The sequence below is a fragment of the Phyllobates terribilis genome, unplaced genomic scaffold (genome assembly GCF_046119375.1).
Source record: "Phyllobates terribilis strain yellow unplaced genomic scaffold, ASM4611937v1 Scaffold_4__5_contigs__length_816908805, whole genome shotgun sequence".
NCBI classification, from domain to species: domain Eukaryota; kingdom Metazoa; phylum Chordata; class Amphibia; order Anura; family Dendrobatidae; genus Phyllobates; species Phyllobates terribilis.
In genome coordinates this window covers 93,600,463-93,628,179 of record NW_027362764.1, presented here as the reverse complement: position 1 = coordinate 93,628,179, position 27,717 = coordinate 93,600,463, and the positions used below count along the sequence as shown (strand labels likewise).

The following is a 27,717-nucleotide window of genomic DNA, read 5'->3' as shown; positions in this document are numbered from 1 at the left end:
GCTCCTGCTTCAGCAGGCTAGTAACCAGGAGCAGGACATCGTGGAAAGATTCTTTCCACGATGTCGCTGCTCCCCTGATCGCTGGTGAGCCTGCCTGTTTGACAGCTCACCAGCGACCACATAGCGACGCAGCAACGATCCCTGACAGGTCGTATCGTTGTCGGGATCGTTGCAGCGTCGCTAAGTGTGACGGGGCCTTTAGTCTTTATGCTTTCATGTTCTTTCCTAAAAGGGTTTTCCTACTAAATACATTTATTACCTATTCAAATGATAGGTGATAAATATATGATCCCTACCAATCCGAAAAACCAGGATCCCAATGTCCCCTGTGTAAATGGAGCGGCAGTGCACATGGTTGACAGCTGCTCCATTCACTTCTAAGGGAACAGAATAGATAACTGTTTCGTCAGTTGAAAAGTTTGAGTGATGGTCGCACATTTGCACCTTTGCTCTTTTTAGTGGACCCCAATGTTCATACAGCAATTGGTTTAAATTTATGGTAATGTAAGGGATGTAGAGTTATGTTTCCGAAAAACAGAGCGTACTGTAAAGAGAGAATTAAGAAATGTATCTGCCTAAACACAACATTGGATACACTCTTCCTTAGACAATTTCTTTTTGTTAGAGTTGTTTCCCCAAAATGGGCTCATCAACGGATGTCACACTAATTGGAAAGCCCATAGATCACCTGTGATCTATAGGTCCAACATGGGGGAAATTAAAGGGTTTGTGTGTTAACTGTAGGATAGGGAATAATTTTCTGGTTGCTGGTGGGTCCAACCAGTAGGCTTTGAAGAGCCCCATCCAAATGGAGCGAAGGTTGAGCATGTGCACCTCCACTCCATTTTCTTTGGATATAACCAAGTGCTGTCCTTTGCTTTTTCTGGCTGTCTCATATAGAATAAATTGAGCAAAGGTGCACATACTCTCCCATTAGACCCTAGTAGTGATGAGCGAGCGTGTTCTGTTAACCCTTTCGGTGAGCATGCTTGGGTGCTTGCCGAGTATTTGCGGCGTGCTCAAATGTTATGTTTGAGTCACTGTGTGTGCATGATTTGCGACTGCTTAACAGCTTTAATAAATGTGAGGAATGTCTAATAAAAAGGCATTCCTCACATGTATTAAAGCTGTCAAACAGTCTCAAATCATGCACACGGAGTGACTCAAACACAACATTCGAGCACGCCAAAGATACTCGAAACCACCCCAGCATGCTCTTAAATCTCGAGTAACGAGGCTGCTCCCTCATCACTAGACCCTAGTGATTGGGAATTTATCCCTTATCCCATGGCTTGGCACAGACCTTTTAAGCATGTCAAGATGCTTATTGATAGCTGTGATGAACCTGTAGCCGCCATCTTGGTAATGATAAATCATATCCAGGGATGGCCACACTTCAGCAGCCCCCACCCTTGGGACCTTCTGTTAAAACGTCAACTAGATAGTTTCCCCCCATCCAGGCTCCTGTAAGATAAGAAGCCTACTTAACACTTGAATGCTAGGAGCTTCAAAGACTTCGAGAGGAAACACAGCCAGCAGGGGGGGGTGCTTCGTCTATCTGTACCTGACCATTTGTCCCATAGGACTAGTTTCTTTGTCTGTCACAAGCATGGAGGCATAAGATATAGAAACATGAAAAGCACACGCATGTTGCATGGGATGGGCCAATAAAAAAATATCACGGCGTCCCGGAGCCAATGCGCACACAAGCCTCCGCGGTAGACGTTTGTACGTGCTCTGGAAGACAAGATATAGCGCTGAGCCATTCCTGAGGACCGTATGGTATCATAATTGATATCAAAAGGTCGGTTACGGCGGCCCGAATCCATGGGAACCCCTGGGGGTATCCTGAGACCATCCCAGAAGAAGTTATTGGGTTCCTTAGAATTTGGGCTTCTGATCGAAGTTAGACCTGAGGGTGGAGACTGAGCCAGCTGACCTCACCAGCAGTGGGCGGGACGGGGCAGGTAAGATAGCAGGACAGACAAGAGACAAGTCAGTCTTGACCCAAGAGTGGGGTGCTGAACATCTGAGCACCAGCTGAGGCCACCAAGGGGAGGAGCAGTTTGACCATGCGGTGGTAGGCCTCAGCCTGTAACAAAGAACCGTGCCTGCGATCGCAGAATCCTCTCCCTGCGTCACAAGAAAATCAAGAAACCGGTAACTGATATGCTGTGGTGATTCTGTGTGTTGTATTCCATTGTTGTATAGTTTAGCCTGACCTTATACCTGTGTATATTTAGTTGTATATCGTGTATCTAGTGTATTATTATAATCAATTACCTCAAGTAATTGTGGGCCTGCCTTTTATTCTGCATAACGAACGCACGTCCGTGTGAGCTCGGCTCAAGCCAAAACGCTACCCAGGGTTGGTTCCTGACCCGATATAGGCCCATTCACGGACTGGGCGTATATCTAAAATAGGGACTGGTGGCAGCATACCAACTGGGGATTGGGGAAGGCTGGTAGTGACGGTCGGAGGTTCAGATATATATATTCCTGGCACGGCCAAGGAAGATATATATACCGCCCTCACTACAGAGGGCCCCGATACCCAGTAGGTTACAGGACAGTCTCTCTGGCGACCGCTTATCCTAGGTGCAGTTCCTTGACTGACCTGAGGCTAAGAGGGCGCTAGCGAGTTGTGCTGTGTAGTGACGTTGAAGGGATAACACACTACCGTGTTCCCTGCGCTGGTTGCAGCTTCCTGGCACTACTTTCTCTAGGTGCAGTACCTTGACTGACCTGAGAGGAAAGGGGGCGCCAGAGAGCTGCACCCACCGGCCGGCTTTCATCACATTGGTGGCAGAGCGGTGGGATTGCAGAATAATAGTGTTGTGGGACCCCTACTCCCAGGCACTAAAGACTGCCAGTGGTAACTTCCACTGCTGGAGTCTTAAGGTCAGCCCAACATTAGACGGTCAGGCTAAAAGTATAACAAGGTGTGTGCAAACTCAGGGTTGCAGCGGTGTCGGTTACCAAGATGGCAGACGGCACCAGGAGCAAGACCCTGCAGGAGGCTAATGCTACGGTCCGTGTGGCAGGAGGGGAGGACATTGTTACTCATGGCGAGGAGGAGTCCAGCCCGGGCACCTCAGGGAGCCAGTCCCCAGTATACGGTCCCGCAGTGGGCTGCCCACCACCTACCCAGCCCAGCCTGTCCAGATCACAAGCCCTTTTACAAGCGGCTATGGCAAGTCTCCAGTCTCATGGCGATGCCGTCTACAAAACCCTCCTGGCAGCATCAGAGAAGGCAGCGGAGGAGGAGCGCGAAGCTGCGGAGCGCCGGGAGGCTGCGGAGCGTGCAGAGCGGGCTGCAGAGCGCCGGGAGGCTGCGGAGCGTGAAGCTGCAGAGCGTGCAGAGCGAGCTGCGGAGCGCCAGCACCAACTGGACCTGGCCCAGCGGGGGCTTCCGCTAGAGCAACCAACCCATCAGGAGACCAAGTCGTCCAAAGTCCGAGCTGAGGACTTCCCTCTACTGGAGAAGGATGGGGACCTGGACTCCTTTCTGGTGGCATTTGAACGGACCTGTCTTCAGCACCATCTGGCCCGGGATCAGTGGGCCAGATACCTGACCCCCCGTTTGAGGGGTAAGTCCCTGGATGCCTTGGGGGACTTACCTGCCGGGGAGGTACAGAACTACGACTGCATCAAGCGGGCCCTGATCCGGCAGTACAACCTCACTCCCGAGTCGTACCGCCAGAAGTTCCGGAGCCTGCTGCGTGGCCCCAAGGACACCTGGACCGATCATATGCGGGCGCTGTTGAGAGCCGCAGAGCACTGGACCTCGGGTCTAGCGCTTACTACCCGCCAGGAGGTCCAGGAACTGTTCGTCACGGAGCAGTTCTTGTGGAACTGCCCAGAGGACCTCCGACAGTTCCTCCGTGACCGAAAACCAACAGGGGCTTCTGCTACAGCCGCCCTGGCAGACGAGTATGCCAATAACAGGGCGCCTGAGCTGAAGAAGTCTGCCAGCAGCACCTGGAGAGGGGGTAAGCCCAGTCATGCCCCTGTTTCCCCGGCCCCTAGAACACAAGGGGTGTATCCCCCTGTTGCCCTCTCCAGGCAAGGACCAGACGTAAGACGTTGTCATCTATGCAACAAACCAGGACACTTTAGGGCTGAGTGTCCCCAGCGCCAAAAGACCCCATCCCAGTCCCAGAGAGCGCCCAATGTTTTGTGTGTGGGAGGGGGTGGTGGTAGGTCCCTGGACAACATCCAACCCGTCACCATAGGCCGTTCTGCGGTCATGGGACTGCGGGACACGGGCGCTGAACGAACACTGGTACGGCCTGAGGTGGTGTCCCCCCAGGACTTGGTACCAGGAAAGACTCTTTCCGTCTCCGGGGTTGGAGGCGTGGAGCCGGCACTTCCCGTTGCCATGGTGTATTTGGACTGGGGTGCCGGAAGGGGGATGCGGGAGGTGGGAGTAACGCCAAATATTCCCGCAAATGTTTTATTAGGGACCGACTTGGGGCGTCTAGTATCGCAGTATGTACCCTCTGAACCCCCAAGTTCGGCCCCCCAAGAGTGTATTGATTTGTCTGCTGCTAATGCCAACCATGTTGTATGTAGTGTGTGTCCTGCTGAGGAGGAGGGAGTGAAACCTGAGGGTAACACCTGCACAGACACAACACAAACAGGGTTAGTGAAAGCAGGTGGGGAGTGTGGGGATGCCCGCAGAGGTGCTCAGCCGGCGTGCCGTGACCTCTTGTCCTCCGGTGAGGGAGGGGGCGGGCAGGATTCTGTAGAGGGAAGCTCAGGGATGGAGAGGGGGGCAGCTACCGGCAGTGTAGGGCTCCCAGGGGTATCCAGGCTGCTGAGTATAGGCCCACTGCAGGGGGAGGAACAGGCCATGGGAGGTGGGGGTGTCCCAAGAGAGGAGCCGCCAGGTAAGACCCCAGGGCAGGAGTTCCCCACATCCGAGATGTCCAAAGGCCTAGGAAGCCTGCCTGATCGGGCGGCTTGGTCAGAAACAGAGGGGAAGCAGGCACTACCCACGGTCACAGCGGTCATAGCCGCTGTCACCAGGAGTGGGAGCGCCGGAGCCCAAGGAGCCTTGCAGAGGTCCGACGGCTTCCCCACTTCTGACCAAGTGTCTGCCGGGTCAGACAGCGGCCAGGTGACATGCCCGGAGGGGCTGACAGAGGATGTGGCAGTTTCGTCGATTCTGGCCACATCAAGTCAGGAATTTCAGGCTGCGTTGGAAGCAGACGACAGCCTGAAAGCTCTCAAGGAACAGGCGGCACAGCCTCCCATGGAGTCAGACTGCGAGCGGGTGGTCTGGGACCAGGGACGGCTGTACCGGGTAACGGTCCAGCAGGGTTCACCGGAGGCGTGGCCCAGGGACCGACAGTTAGTGGTACCCTATCCGTTCAGGGCGGAATTGTTGCGGATCGCACACGAGATTCCGATGGCCGGACACCTAGGGATCGCTAAAACCAAGGCCAGGATAGCTCAGCATTTCTACTGGCCTGGGATGGGAGCCGCGGTGGGTGCCTACTGCCGTTCGTGTGACACCTGTCAGAGGGTGGGGAAGGCGGGGCCGCGCCCCAAAGCCCCACTGGTAACTCTGCCAATCATCGAAGAGCCTTTCTCGAGGGTTGCTGTGGATCTTATTGGACCTCTGTCCACTCCCAGCCACTCCGGGAAATGCTTCATACTCACGGTAGTGGACTATGCCACCCGGTACCCGGAAGCGGTAGCTTTGTCGTCCATTCGGGCCAACAAGGTGGCTACCGCCTTACTGGAGATCTTCTCCAGAGTGGGTTTCCCCCAAGAAATGCTCACCGACCGAGGGACCCAGTTCATGTCGCGGCTGATGGAGTCCCTCTGTAAGCAAATGCAGGTGCAACATCTGGTGGCCAGCCCGTATCACCCACAGACTAATGGCCTGTGTGAGCGGTTCAATGGCACCTTAAAGCAGATGCTTAAGATGTTGGTCGACTCCCACGGGAGAGACTGGGAGCGTTACCTCCCACACCTCCTATTTGCTTACCGGGAGGTTCCGCAGGCCTCAACGGGGTTCTCCCCCTTTGAGCTCCTGTACGGGCGACGGGTACGGGGCCCCCTGGCTCTGGTGAAGGAAGCATGGGAAGGGGATTTGGCCACCCCCGAGGTGTCGGTCATCGAGTATGTCGTGCGCCACCGGGACAGGATGATGGCCTTGGCAAAGCTGGTGCAGGACAATATGGCCCAGGCCCAGGCCGACCAGAAGCGGTGGTACGACCAGAATGCTTGTGAGAGGACCTACCAGGTGGGTCAAAAGGTGTGGGTACTGGTCCCCGTACCACAGAACAAGCTTCAGGCAGCCTGGGAAGGTCCCTACTTCGTGCACCAGAAACTCAATGCCGTCACCTATCTGGTCACCCTGGATCACGCCCGTGGAAGGAGGAAGGCCTTCCACGTGAACATGATGAAGGCTCATCATGAGCGGGAAGCGACTGCCCACCCAGTGTGCAACCTTCCCGAGGAAGGAGAGGTAGAAACCCTCCTGGATCTGCTCACCCAAGCCAAGGCGGGTGGGTCCATCGAGGATGTGGGGGTTGGCCACCAGCTCACGGAGGACCAACGGTCCCAGCTGGGGACCACCCTGCACCCCTTCCGGGGGCTGTTCAGCAGCCTGCCCGGAAGGACTGAGATGGCTGTCCACGACGTGGACACTGGCGATCACCCGCCGATCCGGCGTTCAGCATATCGGGTCTCTTTCGAGGTGCAGGGAAACATGCGCCAAGAGATAGACGAGATGCTGAAGCTGGGGGTGATCCAGGCATCCAGCAGCGCGTGGGCCTCGCCTGTAGTCCTCGTACCAAAGAAGGACCGAACTACACGGTTCTGCGTGGACTACCGGGGGCTCAACGCTGTAACGGCCACCGATGCGTTCCCCATACCACGCATCGATGACCTGCTCGATCGGATGGCCGGGGCTAAGTACCTGACCATCATGGATCTGAGCCGGGGGTACTGGCAGATTCCTCTGACCCCCGCGGCAAGGGAACGCTCTGCCTTTATCACCCCTTTTGGACTGTACGAGTCCACAGTGATGCCATTCGGCATGAAGAATGCCCCTGCCACTTTTCAGCGGATGGTCAATACGCTGCTTGAGGGACTTGAAGGGTACGCGGCTGCGTACTTGGACGATATTGCAGTCTTCAGTCCCACTTGGGAGGATCACCTAGAGCACCTGCGGCAGGTGCTCGGTCGGATCCACCGGGCAGGCTTGACCATCAAGCCGGAAAAGTGCCAGCTGGGCATGAGTGAGGTCCTCTACCTGGGTCACCGGGTAGGCGGGGGGGTTCTGAAGCCAGAACCGGGGAAAGTGGATGCCATCGCATCCTGGCCCACTCCTAGGACCAAAAAGCAGGTGATGTCCTTCTTGGGGACCGCCGGGTACTATAGGAGGTTCGTCCCACACTATAGCACCCTGGCCAAGCCCCTGACGGACCTCACCAAGAAGAAGCTGCCCGTCGCAGTCGACTGGACAGTCGCCTGCGAGACAGCTTTCGGGGCACTCAAGGCCGCCCTAAGTAGCTCCCCTGTACTGCAAGCTGCCGACTTCGACCGGCCGTTTGTGGTACAGACCGACGCCAGTGACTTTGGCCTCGGTGCTGTGCTAAGTCAGGTCAACACGACAGGCCAGGAACATCCTGTCTTGTACCTGAGCAGGAAGCTACTGCCCCGGGAGGTGGCTTACTCCACGGTGGAAAAAGAATGCCTGGCAATTGTATGGGCCCTGCAGCGTCTGCAGCCCTACTTGTACGGGAGCCATTTCACCGTGGAGACGGACCACAACCCCCTCAGCTGGTTACACACGGTCTCTGGGTCGAATGGCAGGTTGCTACGCTGGAGCCTCGCTCTCCAGCAGTACCACTTCTCCATTCGCCACAGAAGAGGCCGTGACCACGGTAACGCTGACGGGTTATCCCGGCAAGGGGAGGGTGCAGAAGGACGCACGGGGGAACACAGGAATGTGCTACCCCCTCGCGCCCTCGTATAGGGGGAGGTGTGATGAACCTGTAGCCGCCATCTTGGTAATGATAAATCATATCCAGGGATGGCCACACTTCAGCAGCCCCCACCCTTGGGACCTTCTGTTAAAACGTCAACTAGATAGTTTCCCCCCATCCAGGCTCCTGTAAGATAAGAAGCCTACTTAACACTTGAATGCTAGGAGCTTCAAAGACTTCGAGAGGAAACACAGCCAGCAGGGGGGGGTGCTTCGTCTATCTGTACCTGACCATTTGTCCCATAGGACTAGTTTCTTTGTCTGTCACAAGCATGGAGGCATAAGATATAGAAACATGAAAAGCACACGCATGTTGCATGGGATGGGCCAATAAAAAAATATCACGGCGTCCCGGAGCCAATGCGCACACAAGCCTCCGCGGTAGACGTTTGTACGTGCTCTGGAAGACAAGATATAGCGCTGAGCCATTCCTGAGGACCGTATGGTATCATAATTGATATCAAAAGGTCGGTTACGGCGGCCCGAATCCATGGGAACCCCTGGGGGTATCCTGAGACCATCCCAGAAGAAGTTATTGGGTTCCTTAGAATTTGGGCTTCTGATCGAAGTTAGACCTGAGGGTGGAGACTGAGCCAGCTGACCTCACCAGCAGTGGGCGGGACGGGGCAGGTAAGATAGCAGGACAGACAAGAGACAAGTCAGTCTTGACCCAAGAGTGGGGTGCTGAACATCTGAGCACCAGCTGAGGCCACCAAGGGGAGGAGCAGTTTGACCATGCGGTGGTAGGCCTCAGCCTGTAACAAAGAACCGTGCCTGCGATCGCAGAATCCTCTCCCTGCGTCACAAGAAAATCAAGAAACCGGTAACTGATATGCTGTGGTGATTCTGTGTGTTGTATTCCATTGTTGTATAGTTTAGCCTGACCTTATACCTGTGTATATTTAGTTGTATATCGTGTATCTAGTGTATTATTATAATCAATTACCTCAAGTAATTGTGGGCCTGCCTTTTATTCTGCATAACGAACGCACGTCCGTGTGAGCTCGGCTCAAGCCAAAACGCTACCCAGGGTTGGTTCCTGACCCGATATAGGCCCATTCACGGACTGGGCGTATATCTAAAATAGGGACTGGTGGCAGCATACCAACTGGGGATTGGGGAAGGCTGGTAGTGACGGTCGGAGGTTCAGATATATATATTCCTGGCGCGGCCAAGGAAGATATATATACCGCCCTCACTACAGAGGGCCCCGATACCCAGTAGGTTACAGGACAGTCTCTCTGGCGACCGCTTATCCTAGGTGCAGTTCCTTGACTGACCTGAGGCTAAGAGGGCGCTAGCGAGTTGTGCTGTGTAGTGACGTTGAAGGGATAACACACTACCGTGTTCCCTGCGCTGGTTGCAGCTTCCTGGCACTACTTTCTCTAGGTGCAGTACCTTGACTGACCTGAGAGGAAAGGGGGCGCCAGAGAGCTGCACCCACCGGCCGGCTTTCATCACAATAGCTATGCTCAGTCTACGAAGAGACTCACCTTGAATCAATGCTCTGTTCCAGCTAATTATCAGAGATTATGAAAGAGGGACCTATCCTTTACTTCCAAATTTCCTAACTTGTTTTTGTAGTTGGGTTTTCACCACACTACACAATATTCTTCTTGCATGAAGTAATTGTATTCTAGCACAAAAAATATTTTATTAATCTGTCTGTCACAATACTGGTGGCTTAACCAGATCCAAACTGAAATAACAATTGTATATAGCAAGGAGACTCCACCACTATAAATAACAGAAAAATCTTCATTGAAAGAGTACCTGTCGGCACAATTTTGTGATATACAGACATGGCTGTAATGGCGCTGTAGTAGAGATTAAATTGATATAATTGAAGGAATCCGCTTTGTGGTTCTTCTTTAATCACCATTTGAAGTGTTCTGCTAATTAGACTTCAGACTGTGCCCTGGGTACCGCAATATAAAGTTTAGGTTTGGGGGAACTGCGTTGATAACACTATTAAGCATCATATTTTCCTTTTAATGTCTTAAAGGATCTTATATTCTTTGCTGCGCCTGTACTTTCATTAGAATAGGCCTAGGGGTATGTACTGGATGTGTATTGTATTGGTTTCCCTCCTACCTGTTTCTGCAGTTGTACTTTCACAGCAATGAACTCTTGACCGCATTGCAATCTGCCAACATACTTATCTGGCATCTTACTCCCCCCATCCCCATGTTTTATGCCTTTTTTTTGGAACTTATTAGTTTAATTGTGACTTAATAATGATTTTTCTATTATTCACAGTAGTGGAATCTCCTTGCTATATAGGTTGAATTGTAATATTTGGATAGACTCAATATTAATATTGGACTTTTGCTCTGGTTCATAGATCCTAACTTAAAGACTAAGATGTTCCCATCATAACAAGACCTATATCTGTGTAATTGTTCAGACTCGAATGATTAAACTGTATTTGTCCTAAAAGTGAATTATTAGAACATTGGTCTGATTGGGGTCAAAATCTAAATGTGAGGACCTAGCCTTAGTCATTCCCAGACTGACAGATGAGGAGCCGCTGCTAGGTTCAGCCGGGATGTGACCACCAGTGATGGATGCCGGAGCATTCACGTAATACATTGATATGATGCAAGTCTTTGCAGTGCAGTAGTTACCCAATAAATGTACATTTACTTTTTTGTGTTATTTTGACCATGACTCTTGAGGGAGGTTCAGTTTAGTTTCTAACCAATCCTACAAAAAAAAACCTGGGTCTCATTATAAAATCAATAGACATAAGTAAACGCCATACAAATCTACAGGCTCCTGATGGCTTTATACAGAAGAGCATTATATGACTGTGCACATGGGACACAAGTTACAATAAAATGATTTTCCTCCTTGTACTTTCATTCTTTATTATAGGCTTTCCAAAATGCCTTTAAATTGCTGTTCAGAAAGCAGGGGTGTAGCCGAGGCACCAAGGGGATGCCAGAAAGCCACTTTGCCCAGGTCCTAGGGCAGCAAATTATATGTTTGTCCCTGGTTAACCAAAATCCAACTATTGCTCTACTAAAATAGTCTAATAATAGGTATTTCCATCCTATTATGTGAAAGAATAACCTTATATACTAGCACTTTAATTGTTGCTACTCTCACTATGGGACACATGTTGGGTTTTTCAGCATCACAAAACTGCAGCAAAACCTAATCTCTGGCAGGAAATCAGCTGTTTCAAAAATGCAGGTTTTGCTGCATTTTTTTCAGCATTTTTTCAGCGTTTTTTTTTTGACTATCCTTCTGTCTCTATTTATGCATGTACATAAAGTTCTGTGAAAGAAAAGAACTCCATTCTATTTTGCCATCAAAAACGCTGAAAAAAACGCTGATGCAAATTTTGGTGCGTTTTTGATGCTTTTTTTTTTTTTACTACCCATTACTTCCTATGGGTGAAAAAACGCTGAAAGAAGTGACATGCTCTATTTTCCAAAAACCCAGCCAAGGCACAAAATATGCAGCAAAAAAACAAACCAAGATGTGTGAACAAAGAATTCTGGTTTCTCATAGACTTTGCAGGTACTGCAAAACGCAGCTGATAAGTTGCATAAAAATCTGCAGCAAAAAACGCTGAAAAACCCAACATGTGTGAACATGGCCTTAGTGCTACTTAATGTTGGCCAAACCTGCTGATAACTGTTTCGGCTGACACTCTTAATTTGTATGGGAGCCCCGGACAATTGTCTGTTGGGGAAGTCAAGGATCCGCCTTGTCCGACTGTGACAATCCTTTTTTTCTCCCAGAGATGAGCAGCTGCCAGACATGACTGGCAGTGGCTTTCTCGGGAGCGGTTGGCCGAGCAATCACTTCGGTGAATGGGAGAGCCAGCCGAGATGTTCGCCTGCCGAACTATACAATGTGTTTTGGGGGGTCTTAAGTTTTCACTGCCCAGCTGCCATTGACTACAAAGGACCCTAGTAATACTCTATCACATTATAGGATGGAATACCCCTAAGGTTGCCAACTTTGACTCCTTATTATTTCATTAAAAAAATCACAGACAAAAAATTTTACTGACTCATTGGAAAACCAGTGATCCATGTCTACAGCCCATAATTCTGATAAGACATTAGCTGTATTCATTGTAAACCGTAAAATGATAATTACAATCAAAATAATCTGTATAGGTTACTTCATCTTCAAAAAAATCCATGGATGCCTTAAAAAAATTTACAGACTGAGAAAATGTGTCCCATTTTTACAGACAGTCCTGGAATTTCTGGACGATTGGTAACCCTGAATCGTACATGTAGGAAAACTCAAGTTGATTTTGCTCTAGCAATTAAAGAGACAGTTGGCGATTGATCAGCATATGTCAGGTTAATACCGCACTATCCTTTCTTTTACTTGCACAAATTAGATTTGTAAAATAAGTGCTTTGATAAAAGCATCCTCTGTCCAGCGGGTCATGAGTTATGATGTTCGGGAGGGGAAAGGTCAAGTCTTTAAACCACAGACTTGCCTGTTTGGATAAAGATAAATAGTTTATTAAAAAGCTTTATTCTTATTGAAAGGGAGACATCTCATAATGGAAGTATCTGTCTCAGAGTTATAAAATAATTTTATTTCTTGTCTTGACTTGAAAGGGTTAGAGGTTAACACATTCCACTGAAAAAGGAATGGCGAAGAAATATACAACTGCGGGGAGAAAAGTAGGTGTCAAAATTATGTTAATAAATCGTAAGTATTTTTCTGCCTCTTTGTTTAGATTCAGGCCAGTTGTGAAAACCTTGTTGCGGAGGCTGAAGTTGAAAGCTGTTGGATTGATAAGGCATGTAAAGTCAACAGCTCCTCAGGCGGACAACATAATAGACCTTTAATTATTTTTCTCTCTAGTTTATTTGGTCTGTCTGATCTTTCTGAATGTTTAGAGTTGAGTGCAAAGGTTGGAGTGAACTTCAGTGGTAAACCATAGCTCAGTCATCCCGATGGACACATTAAAGCTACTAATTCACTTACACCAAAACATTACCACCTTCTGTGCAACGACCTAGGGGCTCTTACAACGTAGAGTTTGCCACACACAGTGGTACCACAACTGGTAAATGGTTAACATGTCAGATCGGTCTGCCCGGTTGACCTCTATCTCTGATGTTTGGGTCCTCAATAGTGTTACTCCAGTCTTGTGTCTTCCGTTTAGAAAAATTATGTTGTGCTTAATCTAAATGAATATTTGATCATGGGACAACTCCGATATTAAGAGGCTTACTAACATTATATTCAGATGGCATCCATCAGTTGGGTCAAAGAAGTGTGTGTTTTATGTACGAGACAATAGTCTTCATGTGTCCAGAAGTGGTTTATCTTTTTTTGCCATTAACGATATTTTTTAATGTTTTGTTCCCAAACATTTGCCTATTGGCAGATGCTTCTATCATTAGGGGGACACAGTAGTAATATGATTCGAACTAAAGTCCAATACTGTGATGAAAGTAGTATCACTTATGTTTTAAGAGACCTTTTACCATACGTTGTGGCTCAATATCCTGCATTGTATTTGCAGACTACAAATGTTTGATTGCCTCTACTCTAAAACCTTTATCACCATCACAATTCACGGATGCAGAGCAGTACTGGGTTTTATGAGTCTATGGGGGAATTCATCAAGTCTGGTATCCAGAGTCTGCTGGAGTAAGCAGCTCCAGTTTCTTTAAAGGGGTTATCCGGGACTAGGCGGGGATTTTTTTTGTTATGGGGCTAAGAATTTCCGGCAGGTAGTTGCTCACTTCCGGTGATGTGATTTCAACAGAGTTGCTTTTTCTCTTCTGCTATGCTCTGACGACGCAGTGTCACTGCCTATGTCGTGCTGATTGACAGCCGGAGCCCCGCTGCCTAACTGAAACTGAGGGAACCCGGCTGTCATTCATCATGATTTTGGCAGTGACACCCTGCCGACAGTGCAGACCGCTAGAGAAAGCTGACGTCACCTCAAGCAGGAGAATCGCCACTAGGATTGGTCTATGACCCCACTGTGCCAGAACACATCATCGCAGGGCAGAACAGTCAAGTAGTTAGCATCTACCTGCCGGTAAGTTCTTCGCCTCTTAGCAAAAAAATCCCAAAGTCCCTTATGACCCCTTTCAGAGGCATGTGCCGCTTTTGCCTGTCCCTGAACCAGTATCAGAAAATGTACTCTAGTCATGGACTTGAAGCACATTTCTACTATAATTAACTCCACTTTTTTGCATACATTACAGTGAATCTGTAGAAGTGTCAGGCATTGGCCCCTTTCGCTAAGCTCCACCACAGCTTACAAAAAGTTGTCGCAGCTGGCGTAAAAATTACAATACGTTATATAAAAATGTGGACTTTTTAAAGCTAGTTTGATGGGGTAAAATACTTGATGAATCAGAAGTGTTTGTATATTTCTAAATATGTCTGAATGCTGTTCAGCTTTAGTACAATATAATTGTTGCTTTTTACATTTTTTTTTTGCCGGAAGGAGACGGATGAAAGCATTTTTCATAGATTTTCAAAATCCATTCATGCAGCCATATACAATATACTCCCACTCTGAATGAATATGCGTTGCTGTCTTCAACTTAGATTCCCTTTATTAACGTGATCAGAATCAGAATATTACCGACAATACTATATAATCAGAATATATTTGACCTTAATTTGCCCTCCGGATAAGTGGCCAATCAGAGTAGCACTTAGTGTTAAATGCCCTGATTCAGATGTTGATTTCGGCAAGGTAATTTCTATGAATTCCAATCGTATTTATTAGTCTGGCTTTTGTATGAGCCAAAACTGTTAAAGTGCAGGGGAAAGCAGAAAGGAAGAGAAGAAAAGATTATTAAAATTATTAAACTTGTAAAATATTTATTTAGTGAAATGGTGTTTAGCCGCTATTTGAAGAGATATATTTGCCTGGAAGAATTTCCCTTGGTGCTTAAAAATCATCAGCCTACACACTGTGGATAAGGCTGTAACGTCAGTTTGTTTTTCTGTTATCTGATAATATACGGTTTTCATATGCTCTAAAGTGTTCCTGCTCATTAGGAAACGTACATGTGCTTATAAACAGTTGGCGGAGTATTTTACTTCTTGGAGTTATGGCTTATGTTTTAGAGCAGCTCTAATTATTGGACGTGTCAGCCATTTTGAAGCCTATGGGCTGCCGTTTTTGGCCACCCAGTCACCAGGCATGCAGTTTTTTAAGAAAGTAGGCATGTTTTCCTGATACTGTACATACAATTCCTTTTGGGATGAATACCGAGGATTATTTGTACTAGAAATGTTGAATAGTTGAAAATAGGCTATGATATATAGCTGCTGTGCTAATACAGCATATAAGAAAAAATTGCTCCTATTATTCATGATGTCTTTGCGACACAACTTGCTACCCTTCGCTTCCCGTTCTCTTCTCTCATAATCCCACTTTCCCACTACTTCTACTGAGTAATAACACATTCTGTCCAGTAGTCCAGAGCTGTCAAAGGATGAAGCCAATTTCTTGTTATGCTTGATCATATAGCGCCAACACCCTCTGTAGCACTTTACAGTAGCATCTAGTCAGCTCTGTATCACAGTAGTGATTTTCCCCTAATATAGTAATTACAGTATGACTTCGTTTAGATTTTTTATATAGTATGTACAGTACAGGTCAAAAGTTTGGCACACTTGTTCATGCAGTGGTTTTCCTTTTTCATATTGGAGTGTGTACATTGTAGATTCAGATGAAGACCGCAAAACCACAAAGGAACAAAGAGTAAAGAAACACGTGTGTAACAAACTAGAATGTGTTTAACCTTACATTCCTAAAAGTGCCCCGCTTTTATTCTGATGACAGCCTTATACTCCCTTGGTATTTTTTATCTGATAGTCACCTAAATGGTTTACAATGAACAGGTATCCCTCATCAAGAGTTTCTAATTGGAATTGCCAGCCTTCAGAAAGTGTTTGTGACCATCAGGTGTCTTTGTAGACACATTTCCAAATGGTGCTGAGTCTTATTCCACAACTGTTCTAAACCCGAATATGACAAGAACCCCTCAACTGAGTAAAGACAGCCCATCATTACTTTAAGACATAAAAGGTCAGTCTATTCAGAAAAGAGGACATTTTCAAGGTTATAGCTAAAGTGCTGTCATTAAAATAATCAATTGTTATGATGGAACTGGCTATCATGGGGGACCCAGGAGAGGGAGACCAAAAATTACATCTGCTGCAGAGGATAAGTTCATCCGAGTTACCAGACTCACAAATTGCAAATTGACAGCACCAAAGATAATAGCCCTCATAAATAATGCTCGAACCGGCCATGGCCAAAACACACCTCTAGGCTATGTAATGGCTATGTGACTTAGAAGGGAGAGTACTGGATCAGATGACATGACCTCCACAATTGCCCAACCTTAACCTAATTGAGATGATTTGGGATGAGTTGGACCGCAGCAGTGTGAAGGCAAAGCAGCCAAAAAGTGCTTAGTACCTATGGCAACTCCTTCATGACTGTTGAAAAGGCATTCCAGGTGATGACATGTAGCTGCTGGAGAGATTGCCAAGGTGGTGTAAAGCTGTCATCCGCATAAAAGGAAGGTATTCTAAGGAATCTAAGGTTTATTACATTCTGGTTTGTTTCACACTTTTCTTTACTTTTTGTTTTCAAATGTGTTTTTTCGTGGTTTTGTTGCCTTACGTTTGAAACTATAATGTGCACATTCTAATAAGAAAAAACATTGCATGAAGAGGGGTGTCCATGCTTTTGACTGGTATTGTATATATTGAATTAAAAAAAAATTAAGATTAGAAAAACATATCTGCTTTTTACTGTGGTCCAATGGTGGGGGGTAAAAAAGTATACTTTTGACATATATACTTTTTTTTTTTTTTTTTTACATGATGATGTATGGAACTAAGTAGTTTATTGCACTATTTTTAACCCCTTTTTGGGATTTACTAATGTTGCACAAGCCAGACGGAGATCAAAAGGACATGGTTTTGACTACCGTAAGCGGTCACATGGAGCTTGTACCTTGAGATCATCTTGACGTATATACTGAATGTACATCAAATGATGTAAATCTAGTGTAAACCTTGTAACTTACTCTTAAAATGCAATCTACTAGTTGATCCATGGTGAATGTTTGATCATTGCTGGATATTAAGACTAAATTATATTTGGAGTGTATGTTCCTCTACCCTATACATAGGGTATACTGCTTTTATGTACAGTCTTTATTAAAATCTAAAGAAAAAGAATCTGTGCCCAAAAAAAAATTCTCTTCCTCAATTTTTTTTTCCGTTTATGCCTTTGAGATTTCGGTTTTGGCTAGAAGTAGTTGCACCCTTTTAAATGCCTTAATAAACATTGAGGCACAGTGTTTGCCGTTAGTACATGATGCCACAAATTTCTTTTTCAAATTTTGGTAAGATTTTGCGTCAAGTGTCGGCAGTCAAACTTTATTTTTCTCACCTACTTTTCATGCAAAAAAAGTTGTCCAAGTAAAGATCGATTTAAGGACATGAAGGTTCGTGTAATGAGTCTGGCATCTTCTGTGAGCAGTTGTCATTTAAGTACTATCTGTACAAAGCATCTTGAACTTGCACTTGACAAGCCAATACTAATTAATAAGCGGTGTCTGTGCTTTCAGTAAATGACGGCAAACGGCAGAAGTGTGCCCTGCTGGTTATTAACATCATGCCAAAGACATTCTCTCCTTTTAGAACTTGGTCTGTAGTGAGGGATTGCAAAAAAGGGGTAAAATATATTGTATTTAAAAAAGAAAAAAAAAACAACATTATTTTTAATTTAGTTATCACTTTCTTAATCTTCATAGCCTATAGTGTAAAATGATTACCAAAAAATGGCCAAATTATAAAATATTCAATTTAATACTTTTTTAAAGGAGTTTACTTATGACTGGTTATTAAAGGGACCGTGTAATAGATTGATGGCTCAAGCCTTCCAGAAATTTATATTTTCTTTGTAAACCATTTATCAATGGCCCAAGGGTTCTGGAGAAAGTAAAAACAAAAATCTACACTTATCTGCCAGATTGGGCCTGCTGCTCTGCTCTCAGTCCTGTGTTCCCAACTGGTCCCTTAGCATAGTCAATATCACATAACCACTGCAGCCAGTCAGTGGCTGCGGACCATTTTGTTGGTAGGAAAACAGTGCTGCTTCTGGTTGGACAAAAATGTCACATGACATTGTTTATCTAAAAAGACCAGTGGAGGACACAGGGTCTAGAGTGGAGCAGCAATGCCTACTCGGGATATAACTCGCATGTATGTGTGTGTAAATATAAATATGTAGATTTATATTTATCCAGAACCTGGAGGCCATGGATAAGGATTTGCACAGCCTTTTCAGGGGCTCTCTACAGGGGGGAATACCTTTTGAGGGAAACTGTCCTTCAGGCCAAGCTCAGCTTGATTGACCAGTAACACCCTGCTTGTGCATAGGGACAGGCCTGTCAATCAAGCTAAGCTGGAGGGATAGCTTCTTAGCCGACCAGTGAACACTGTTGCTTTGCCCTGACACTACTACTTGAGTTTTTACTGTGATATGGTAACCTGTCGTTATTTTGTTCTGACCATGGTCTTGGCAGCATGAATCTGCTGAGAGGTACCCTTTAAATCCTTATGTTATACATAACAAGAGTGAAACTTTTGATGACTCTTTCAGGTTTCATGGCAGAAATAATTGTTTGATATGAAGGTGATATGAAAGGTTTATTATGCAAAGGAATCTTGATATTAAGATGATTCTTTTTATAAGTGACATGACTAATAGATTTGTGCTTCAACAATCTTCAAACAACTGTTGTAAAGTAATATGAAAGAGTTTCTAATAGAAACACCTCCCTGTAGAATTTCACCGAAGACTTGAATAGTCAATCATTCACTGTCTTATACTAAACCCAATTAACTTTTCTTTTTGACCTCCAAGGTTCCCCCAGCAGAGATGTGGGGCCTTCATTAGGCCTGAAGAAATCCAGCTCATTAGAAAGTCTGCAGACAGCCGTAGCTGAGGTGACTTTGAATGGCGACATTCCTTTCCATCGTCCACGCCCACGCATTATTCGAGGACGAGGCTGCAACGAGAGCTTCCGAGCTGCTATCGACAAGTCCTACGACAAGCCACCTGTTGATGATGACGATGAAGGAATGGAGACATGTAAGTTACGCACTGCATATTTCTTCCACAGGGGAGGACAGCCCAATCTGTGATCATCTAATTCTAATTGGCGCAATCATTTTATTTCTAATCAGCACTCCCACCCACAGCCAGTAAATGGGAAAACTTTCAAACTTCTCTGTATCTGAGAGGACCAAAGTACTGTTCTTGTACATTGTTTATGGAGTAGAGATCATCCGGGCTGTTATAGAAACTTCTTTTGCTTTCCTCTCTCCAGACATCTAAAATGGCTGGAAATGATACATAACTGATCTGGTTAGTGCTTCTTTCCATTTTCTCATCAGGTCTCAGAGTAGTAATGTACCCAATTTAGACAATTGATTTTTTTTTTCTTGTAGTAGGATTAATAGAGTTTTATTGAGGAAAGTTCAATACAACAGTCCACTTAATTGATTAAACACAGAAAATCCTGGCAGAGTGCTCATCATCTAAGGCCATTTCTTGGGCCTTCGTTGCTAGAAACCTTGAAAATACATCATTTTACTCTAGACATTATCTTATGGCGCCACATTGAAATTCCTTTAGCAGAACATTTTAGTTTCTTACCTTTAAAGTTCTAGTGTACGGCTTGCTCTAAACCTTAAAGGTGTTCTCCAAGAATATAATAAAATGGTCCCCGTCACATAATTGAAATGACAGCCCATTTTAGTCATGTTTTAGGTTGGGCTGCAGTCTGAAGCAACACAGCTCCTTAGGCTCAACTTAGAGGAGCTTTATCTTAAACACAAGTATCGGCGAGCTGACTGAGGCAGAAGAAAAAATCCTTTGCACTCAGTCAGCCATGAAGATTTATTTCTTCTGATGTCACAGCCCTTCTCCGCCGCTCACTGGAGTATATGTGCTTACGATACAGCTCATCTGTCAGTTGAGACACAGGTCTCTGGAACCTTGCTTCTTCTGACTGCAGCCTGTCTTGACAGAAGACTAGGACTGGCTGCTGCTTGAATTAAGTGACAGGGGCCATTTTACTACATTCTCGGAGAACCCTGTTAAGTACCTTTATACAATGCAGTCATAGCCCAAATAGTTGTTCATATGAACATCTTTCCTGATCACTGTCAAGTTCGCTGTCATAATGATGAGCTAATGTCAAGTATTGAGACTTCTACCGATGTGTGTATATGTAGCTATGTTGAGATCTGATGAGGACCGTTTGTAGAAAACATTCAGCCCATTATGATTTTTTTGCTTGTCACATTCGGATATCAAATAACCAGACACAGTCCTCTGGCTTAATTTCTTGTGTCTTTGTATTTCCTATACAATTGCAGCTGAGCTGGACCATATACACCATCTACATCCATGTTTTGGAAACTTCGGATGGCTAAAGCTTTTTTTTTTTTATCCGATTTTAGTCCCTATGTTTTGTTTTTTTTTTCTACATACAGTACAGACCAAAAGTTTGGACACACCTTCTCATTTAAAGATTTTTCTGTATTTTCATGACTTTGAAAATTGTACATTCACACTGAAGGCATCAAAACTATGAATTAACACATGTGGAATTATATACTTAACAAAAAAGTGTGAAACAGCTGAAAATATGTCTTATATTCTAGGTTCTTGAAAGTAGCCACCTTTTGCTTTGATGACTGCTTTGCACACTCTTGGCATTCTCTTGATGAGCTTCAAGAGGTAATCACCGGAAATGGTCTTCCAACAATCTTGAAGGAGTTCCCAGAGATGCTTAGCACTTGTTGGCCCTTTTGCCTTCACTCTGCGGTCCAGCTCACCCCAAACCATCTCGATTGGGTTCAGGTCTGGTGACTGTGGAGGCCAGGTCATCTGGCCTAGCACCCCATCACTCTCCTTCTTGGTCAAATAGCCCATACACAGCCTGGAGGTGTGTTTGGGGTCAATTTCCTGTTGAAAAATAAATGATGGTCCAACTAAATGCAAACCGGATGGAATAGCATGCCGCTGCAAGATGCCCTGGTAGCCATACTGGTTCAGTATGCCTTCAATATTGAATAAATCCTCAACAGTGTCACCAGCAAAGCACCATCACACCTTCTCCTCCATGCTAAACGGTGGGAACCAGGCATGTAGAGTCCATCCGTTCACCTTTTCTGCGTCGCACAAAGACACGGTGGTTGGAACCAAAGATCTCAAATTTGGACTCATCAGATTTCCACTGGTCTAATGTCCATTCCTTGTGTTCTTTAGCCCAAACTTGTCTCTTCTGCCTGTCCTTAGCAGTGGTTTCCTAGCAGCTATTTTACCATGAAGGCCTGCTGCACAAAGTCTCCTCTTAACAGTTGTTGAAGAGATGTGTCTGCTGCTAGAACTCTGTGTGGCATTGACCTGGTCTCTAATCTGAGCTGCTGTTAACCTGCAATTTCTGAGGCTGGTGACTCAGATAAACTTATCCTCAGAAGCAGAGGTGACTCTTGGTCTTCCTTTCCTGGGGTGGTCCTCATGTGAGCCAGTTTCTTTGTAGCGCTTGATGGTTTTTGCAACTGCACTTAGGGACACTTTCAAAGTTTGCCCAATTTTTCGGACTGACTGACCTTCATTTCTTAAAGTAATGATGGCCACTCATTTTTCTTTACTTAGCTGCTTTTTTCTTGCCATAATACAAATTCTAACAGTCTATTCAGTAGGACTATCAGTTGTGTATCCACCTGACTTCTGCACAACACAACTGATGGTCCCAACCCCATTTATAAGGCAAGAAATCCCACTTATTAAACCTGACAGGGCACACCTGTGAAGTGAAGACCATTTCTGGTGACTACCTCTTGAAGCTCATCAAGAGAATGCCAAGAGTGTGCAAAGCAGTCATCAAAGCAAAAGGTGGCTACTTTCAAGAACCTAGAATATAAGACATATTTTCAGTTGTTTCACACTTTTTTGTTAAGTATATAATTCCACATGTGTTAATTCATAGTTTTGATGCCTTCAGTGTGAATGTACAATTTTCAAAGTCATGAAAATACAGAAAAATCTTTAAATGAGAAGGTGTGTCCAAACTTTTGGTCTGTACTGTATGTCAGTTGTTTTCACATTCGCTACAGATAGAGACATAGGAAGTTTCCCCAGCAACTGATCCTTCAGAAATGAACCATGTACAGATGTAATCCTTATACTGTTCTTTTTATTTTATTTTACTGACCCATTCACTTGAGTTTAACCACAAAAACGGACCAAAGGAGGATATATCTACCTATTTAAACAGAATTTAAACAACACAAGAGTCTGAATAGGCCAAAACTGCTGTGTACAAGTGGAAATAAATGGTTTTGTAGATAGTAAGCTAGTCCTAAAATATTTTTTTTTAGTGCTAACGATTGATTTTAACTGCTAAGCTGTAGGCTAAAGAATACTTTTTAAGTTGCATGCAGTCTTGTGCACTGCAGCTTTCATTTGCTAAAATCAATCAGGAGCACTACGAAAACTCTTTGTGGCTTTAGCCTTAAAGTAAGTACAATCAACCCTCCTAAGCCGTCTATAGGGGCATGCAGATCTAAGGCTATATGCCCACGATGCAGAAATGAAGCAGAAATTATCCGGAGCATTTCTGCATGTCCTTGGCAGAAAAAGCGCATGCGGATTTTACACACGTTTTTTAAGCGTTTTTACTTGCGGATTTGCCATGCTTTTTTCCAATGCATTGTATAGGCAAATCTGCATGCGGAAACGCTCAAGAAATGGTTAGGCTGCGTTTTTTTCCGCACCTAAAATCCACGCAGAAAAAATCCTGACCATGTGCACAGAGCTTGCAAAATGTCATAGGAAGTCATGGGATAAGATGTGCAATGCGTTTCTGCAGCATTTCCGCACGGAAAAAAACACACCAAATCCGCATCGTGTGCACATAGCCTTAAAAAGTTTATTTTTTTTTACCTTCATATCTGCAATCCAATTGTCTTATTCTAGAGAAATCCACATTTTTCTTAATATGTAAATGAGTTGTTAAGATGTATGGGCCTTCCATAGATCTCCCTGAGAATCTGCCTCCAGAACTTATTTTAAGTGAAAGGGGGCGTTACCAGTGTGAGACATGTAATGGCTGCTCGCCTAATCTCACTGCAGAGCTGTGTGTGATTTTTACCTAACACATCTGCAGGTTCACTGCTTAATCTTCCATCTCACAGGCAGACAGGGGTACAATACACCAGAGCTGTGTGTGATTTTACCTAACACATCAGTGATTAAGCTTCTATCTCACAGGCAGTTAGTGTTGCGATACAGCAGAGCTGTGAGAGCTGCTGCTGCATATGTGTTTGTAATTAGACAAAGTTCACTTCTACTTTTCTGTGTTAGTTACTTGTCTCACAGTGGTAACAACTTCATTCATTTAAAAGAAGCTCTGAAGGCAGATTCTCAATGTCCGGCTAATAGCACTGAAACCGCTCTTTGCAGATTAATATGTGTATTTCTCTGGAATAAGACATCAGATCACAGATATCAAGGTATTTTTTTTCCGCTTCCTATGACCTACATGCCTATAGAAACAGGTTAGGAAGGTTGATCTTGCTGATAGATTCCCATTAACACCCCTATACACAATAGTTAACTCTGCCAAACCCTCTGATTTCAACGGGAGCTGCCGACCATCTGATGTGCATGGGAGAAGTCCGATTTTCCCCCCAACAGAAGATGTTGGGGGAGAGAGACCAGGCAGTTGAATTTTAACACACCGTCCTTCTGTTTTCAGAGGAGAGAAGTTGATGTCAAAGGTGTTCGGCAGCAGCTTTGTCTTATGAAAAACACAAGAACGTTCTGCCCAGCGCTCAAGTGTATTGTTGAGTCGCGTGAGAGAGCGGTTCGCTGAATGAACACCCAACGAACAACTGGCAATTGTCTATGGCCATCTTAAGGGTTATAGGAAGTTTCGTCCCCATCAGTTCGCCCCTATCATTTCACCCCCCACGTTTCGCCCCCAGACGTTTCGCGAGGCAAAACATCCAGGGGCGAACTGGAGGCGATATGTGCGGGGGCGAAATGTACCCGGGGGCGAAATGTACCTGGGGGCGAACTGCTAGGGGCGAAACATCCAATTCCCATCTAAAGAGTATGATCAACAGTCATTTCTGGATGAACAGTTGGTGACAAGGGGCAGACAGGGTTAATATATATGTTTCCGTCCATATTTCCCATGTGGAAATAAGGAAATACTTGCTTTTTTCTTTCTTTACATTAACATTGAGATCGAGTTTGTCACATATTCATAGAAGAGTCATGAAAGCTTGTGCCAAAATTCTTCAGGGAAGACAAAAAATATATGAATGCAAAATTTTCAGAGGAATTTCCAATTTGCAAAATGATTGTCATTTAAAGTTTATTTAACATTCCACATGAGATTGCACTTCAGTGTTAGGAACAAGTGGCACATTATTTCAATTTAATATCTGTTCATTTTCGAAAAATTTCAATTAACATTTTCCCTATTTTGGCTGTAGAATAGGAACAAATTTGTGTTCGATCAAATTTTCTACTGTAGACTAACCTTAATGATTCGATTGTTCTTTAGGTTAAGCTCTCGTTTGCAAGTCAGTTTTTTTCACATTTGGGACAAACCGACTAAGTTTCATCAGTGATTTCAGGTCGAGTTTCGCAGTTTTATTAGTTTTTCTCGTACGTGAAAAAAAAAAAAAAGGTTTCTTCACCTTCTCATATTTAACAGTCTATGAAAATCGGACCTCACCGGAGTGCTGTCCCGATTTTTTCACTGACCCATAGACTTTCACTTCTGATTTTGATCCGCCACTTGAATCGAAATCGGACACGTCACCGCTATTTTGCACGGACCACACTGCTATCACTTGTATGACAAAAACTGATGTCTCAATGAGGCCTTGTTGATTTTAGATATTTTTTTCTCTTTTTATTCTATTTAATATTACATTTTGTTTGTAACTGAAGTGGAAAAAAAAAAAATGAATGCCGAGTACCAAAAACATAGTCTGTCTACCATGTTCACTGGTGATTTCACAAGAGAATTTGGTTCCCCGCCTGGACACGAGGAGCTTCTGGTTTTTCTGTTTTATCCGTTCCTTAGCGTATTGATGGAGATTGAGCTATGGTTTAGAAGAACAGTGACAGGCTGACGCTTCCGATAACATTTCTGTTGTCTCAGACAGCTTTACACATGGCAGCTCAGTATGAAATGTGGATATCTGCAATGCCGGTTGAATTATATGATTCTCAGCCATATTACAACTACATATGTTCATTACGTAACATCTAAAGATTTTTCTTTATGTTGAAAGTGGTAAATCACAGAAGTGTCAGACGAGCCGGTCTGTGCCACTTGTTTGATAAAATTGCTTATTCTACATCGTGTTAGACTTAGTTGCAATTTTGTTTTTTGGAGGAATGTTGTGCCTGTTTCTTCTCAAACAGAATAATTACTGTTTTTTTCAGAAACACAATCTATGAGCGACAAGACTAAGTGAGGAAATGGCATTTTCCTGTACTTTTCTACTTTGAGGGATGGCGTGCTCGGTAATGTCTGAAATGATGAATTGTAATTATTCATCATTCTGTTTCCATACATTGAACAGCCACCTCAGACAATTGTGCCTTGCCCTTTCCCCACCCACCATACGTCTCTTTAAATTACTAAATTATGTTTGCTGAGGTCATTGCGCAATGGGAAGTTTCTTTATGAATGGAAACAAATTAGATTACATTTTGTCTAGCCATGGTTTTCATACCGCACAGAGGCTAAATGTCAGCCCGTGCCGGCCCGTCGCAGGCTGAGAGGTTAGACTTGTGTAAAGTGATCCTAATTAGCTTGGCCTAAAGGGTATCACTGTCATCTTTCAATAATGGGATCCCTCAGACAATGGTCAATGTGCTGACACACGGACAGTGACACTTCTACAGAAGCGACCCTTAGGTCTATCAGTTCCTCACTGTTCAAAGGCCTTAAAATGATTTCAGCCCACAACATGTCTGAGATATTGATCACATTTATTGGAGATATTGAATCCGTGACCCTATTTGCCCCCTTGATTGTCAGTGTTATGCTCCCAAACCTTGAACCACTTTGCTATTTTACTGAAACTAATTTAGAGCACCGTAAGGTTCTGATCTATGCCTTGGAGATCAATTAACTGTGATATAAGGTGGGCACCGATCTGTCTAGAAAGAATAGGATGCTATATGTGTGTCCAGAACTTTACAGAACTGCTAAAACCAAGCAGATCTCACGCGAAATGTACGAACAGCAACCAATGAGTATGAACAATGGAATCCGATTTATTGAGCATATGATGTGGAGACCCAAACATGCACTTAGAATTGCACTGATAATGAGACTTTGTACTGCCCAGCTAATACTGTCCATGCTGTAAAACGCAATATAACTTGCCCTTATGTTACAGTATTGTGTATATCCACCTCGTGCTGCAAAAACAAAACAATCTGATGAGGTATGGGCAACAGAAAACCTATGGTGTCAGCATGACAGCATCAATCGGCAGGATGTATCAGGCACTGGCTGAATGATTTCAGCCATGTGTCTTCGACTCTGAAACACTGCAGCGTTTCAGAGAAAAATATACTTTAACAGTCACCAGGGACCGAGACGCACGAAAAACTAGTTGGACAGGCGGGTCTCGGCTGCTTCTCCCCACCCTTTCCCTGTAGTGATTGGTCTCTCACTGCGAGCATGTACAGTGCTTCTCACCATTAGTGCCACCCCTTCATTTTTTTTCATAGACTGTACAATATCTTCAGAAATAAATAGAAATATGCCAAAATTATATCCTCAGGATTTTTTAATTAGTGGTCCAAAGTAATACAACAATAAAACATAGTTTTTCAACTTCCATATTGCAGTTTCAAAAAAAGAAACAAAATCAGAATGAACAGCATGTGCAGCAATAAAGACACCCCTAACTAATTCTTGGTTGCACATCCTTTGGCATTGCTGACAGCCTCCAAACCTTTCTTGCAGCCATCTATAAGAGTCTTGCACTTCTCAGCTGGAATTTTCTCCCGCTCTTCCTTTGCAGTTTGTTCAAGCTCTTGAATGTTTGCAGGGTTATTTTTCCCAATGGCAGATTTCAGCTCACCCCAATTATTTTCATTGGAATTGAGGTCAGGACTCATTGCTGGCCATTTTAAAACAGTCCATTTTTTACTTTTTCAACCATTCCTGTGTGATTTTGGATGTGTGCTTTTGGTCGTTGTCTTGCTGGAGGAACCATAATCTTCGACTCAAACCAAGTTTTCTTACACTGGGTAGGACATTTCGCTCTAAAATCTCTTGATAATTCTCTGATTTCAGGATTCCTGTGATACGGTCAAGGCCTCCAGTACCAGACGCAGCAAAGCAAACCCCACAGCATTATGGATCCTCCACCATGCTTAACTGTTTTCCTTATAAGCTTCATTGTGCCATCTGTAAACAAACTGTTGCTTTGCATTGCCAAAAATCTCTATTTTTGTTTCGTCTGTCCACAGAACATTTTCCCAGAAGGATTGTAGTTTGTCAAGATACTCCTTGGCAAAGATCAGTCGTTCCTTTTTATGTCTTTTTTTTTCAGCAATGGTTTCTTCCTTTGCCTTCGCCCTTAAAGCTCTGCTTGATTTAGTGTGC

At 44.7% G+C, this 27,717-nt stretch overlaps 1 protein-coding gene across 1 annotated transcript in view; it reads left to right on the top strand.

Moving 5' to 3' along the window:
- The window catches only part of PARD3 (par-3 family cell polarity regulator), a 693,471-nt gene that overhangs the window by 396,378 nt on the left and 269,376 nt on the right, over positions 1-27,717 (top strand). Inside the window, exon 16 of the mRNA XM_073676896.1 lies at positions 18,915-19,142. Within this exon, the coding sequence (XP_073532997.1) occupies positions 18,915-19,142 (228 nt within the window). The remainder of the gene's footprint in view (positions 1-18,914; positions 19,143-27,717) is intronic.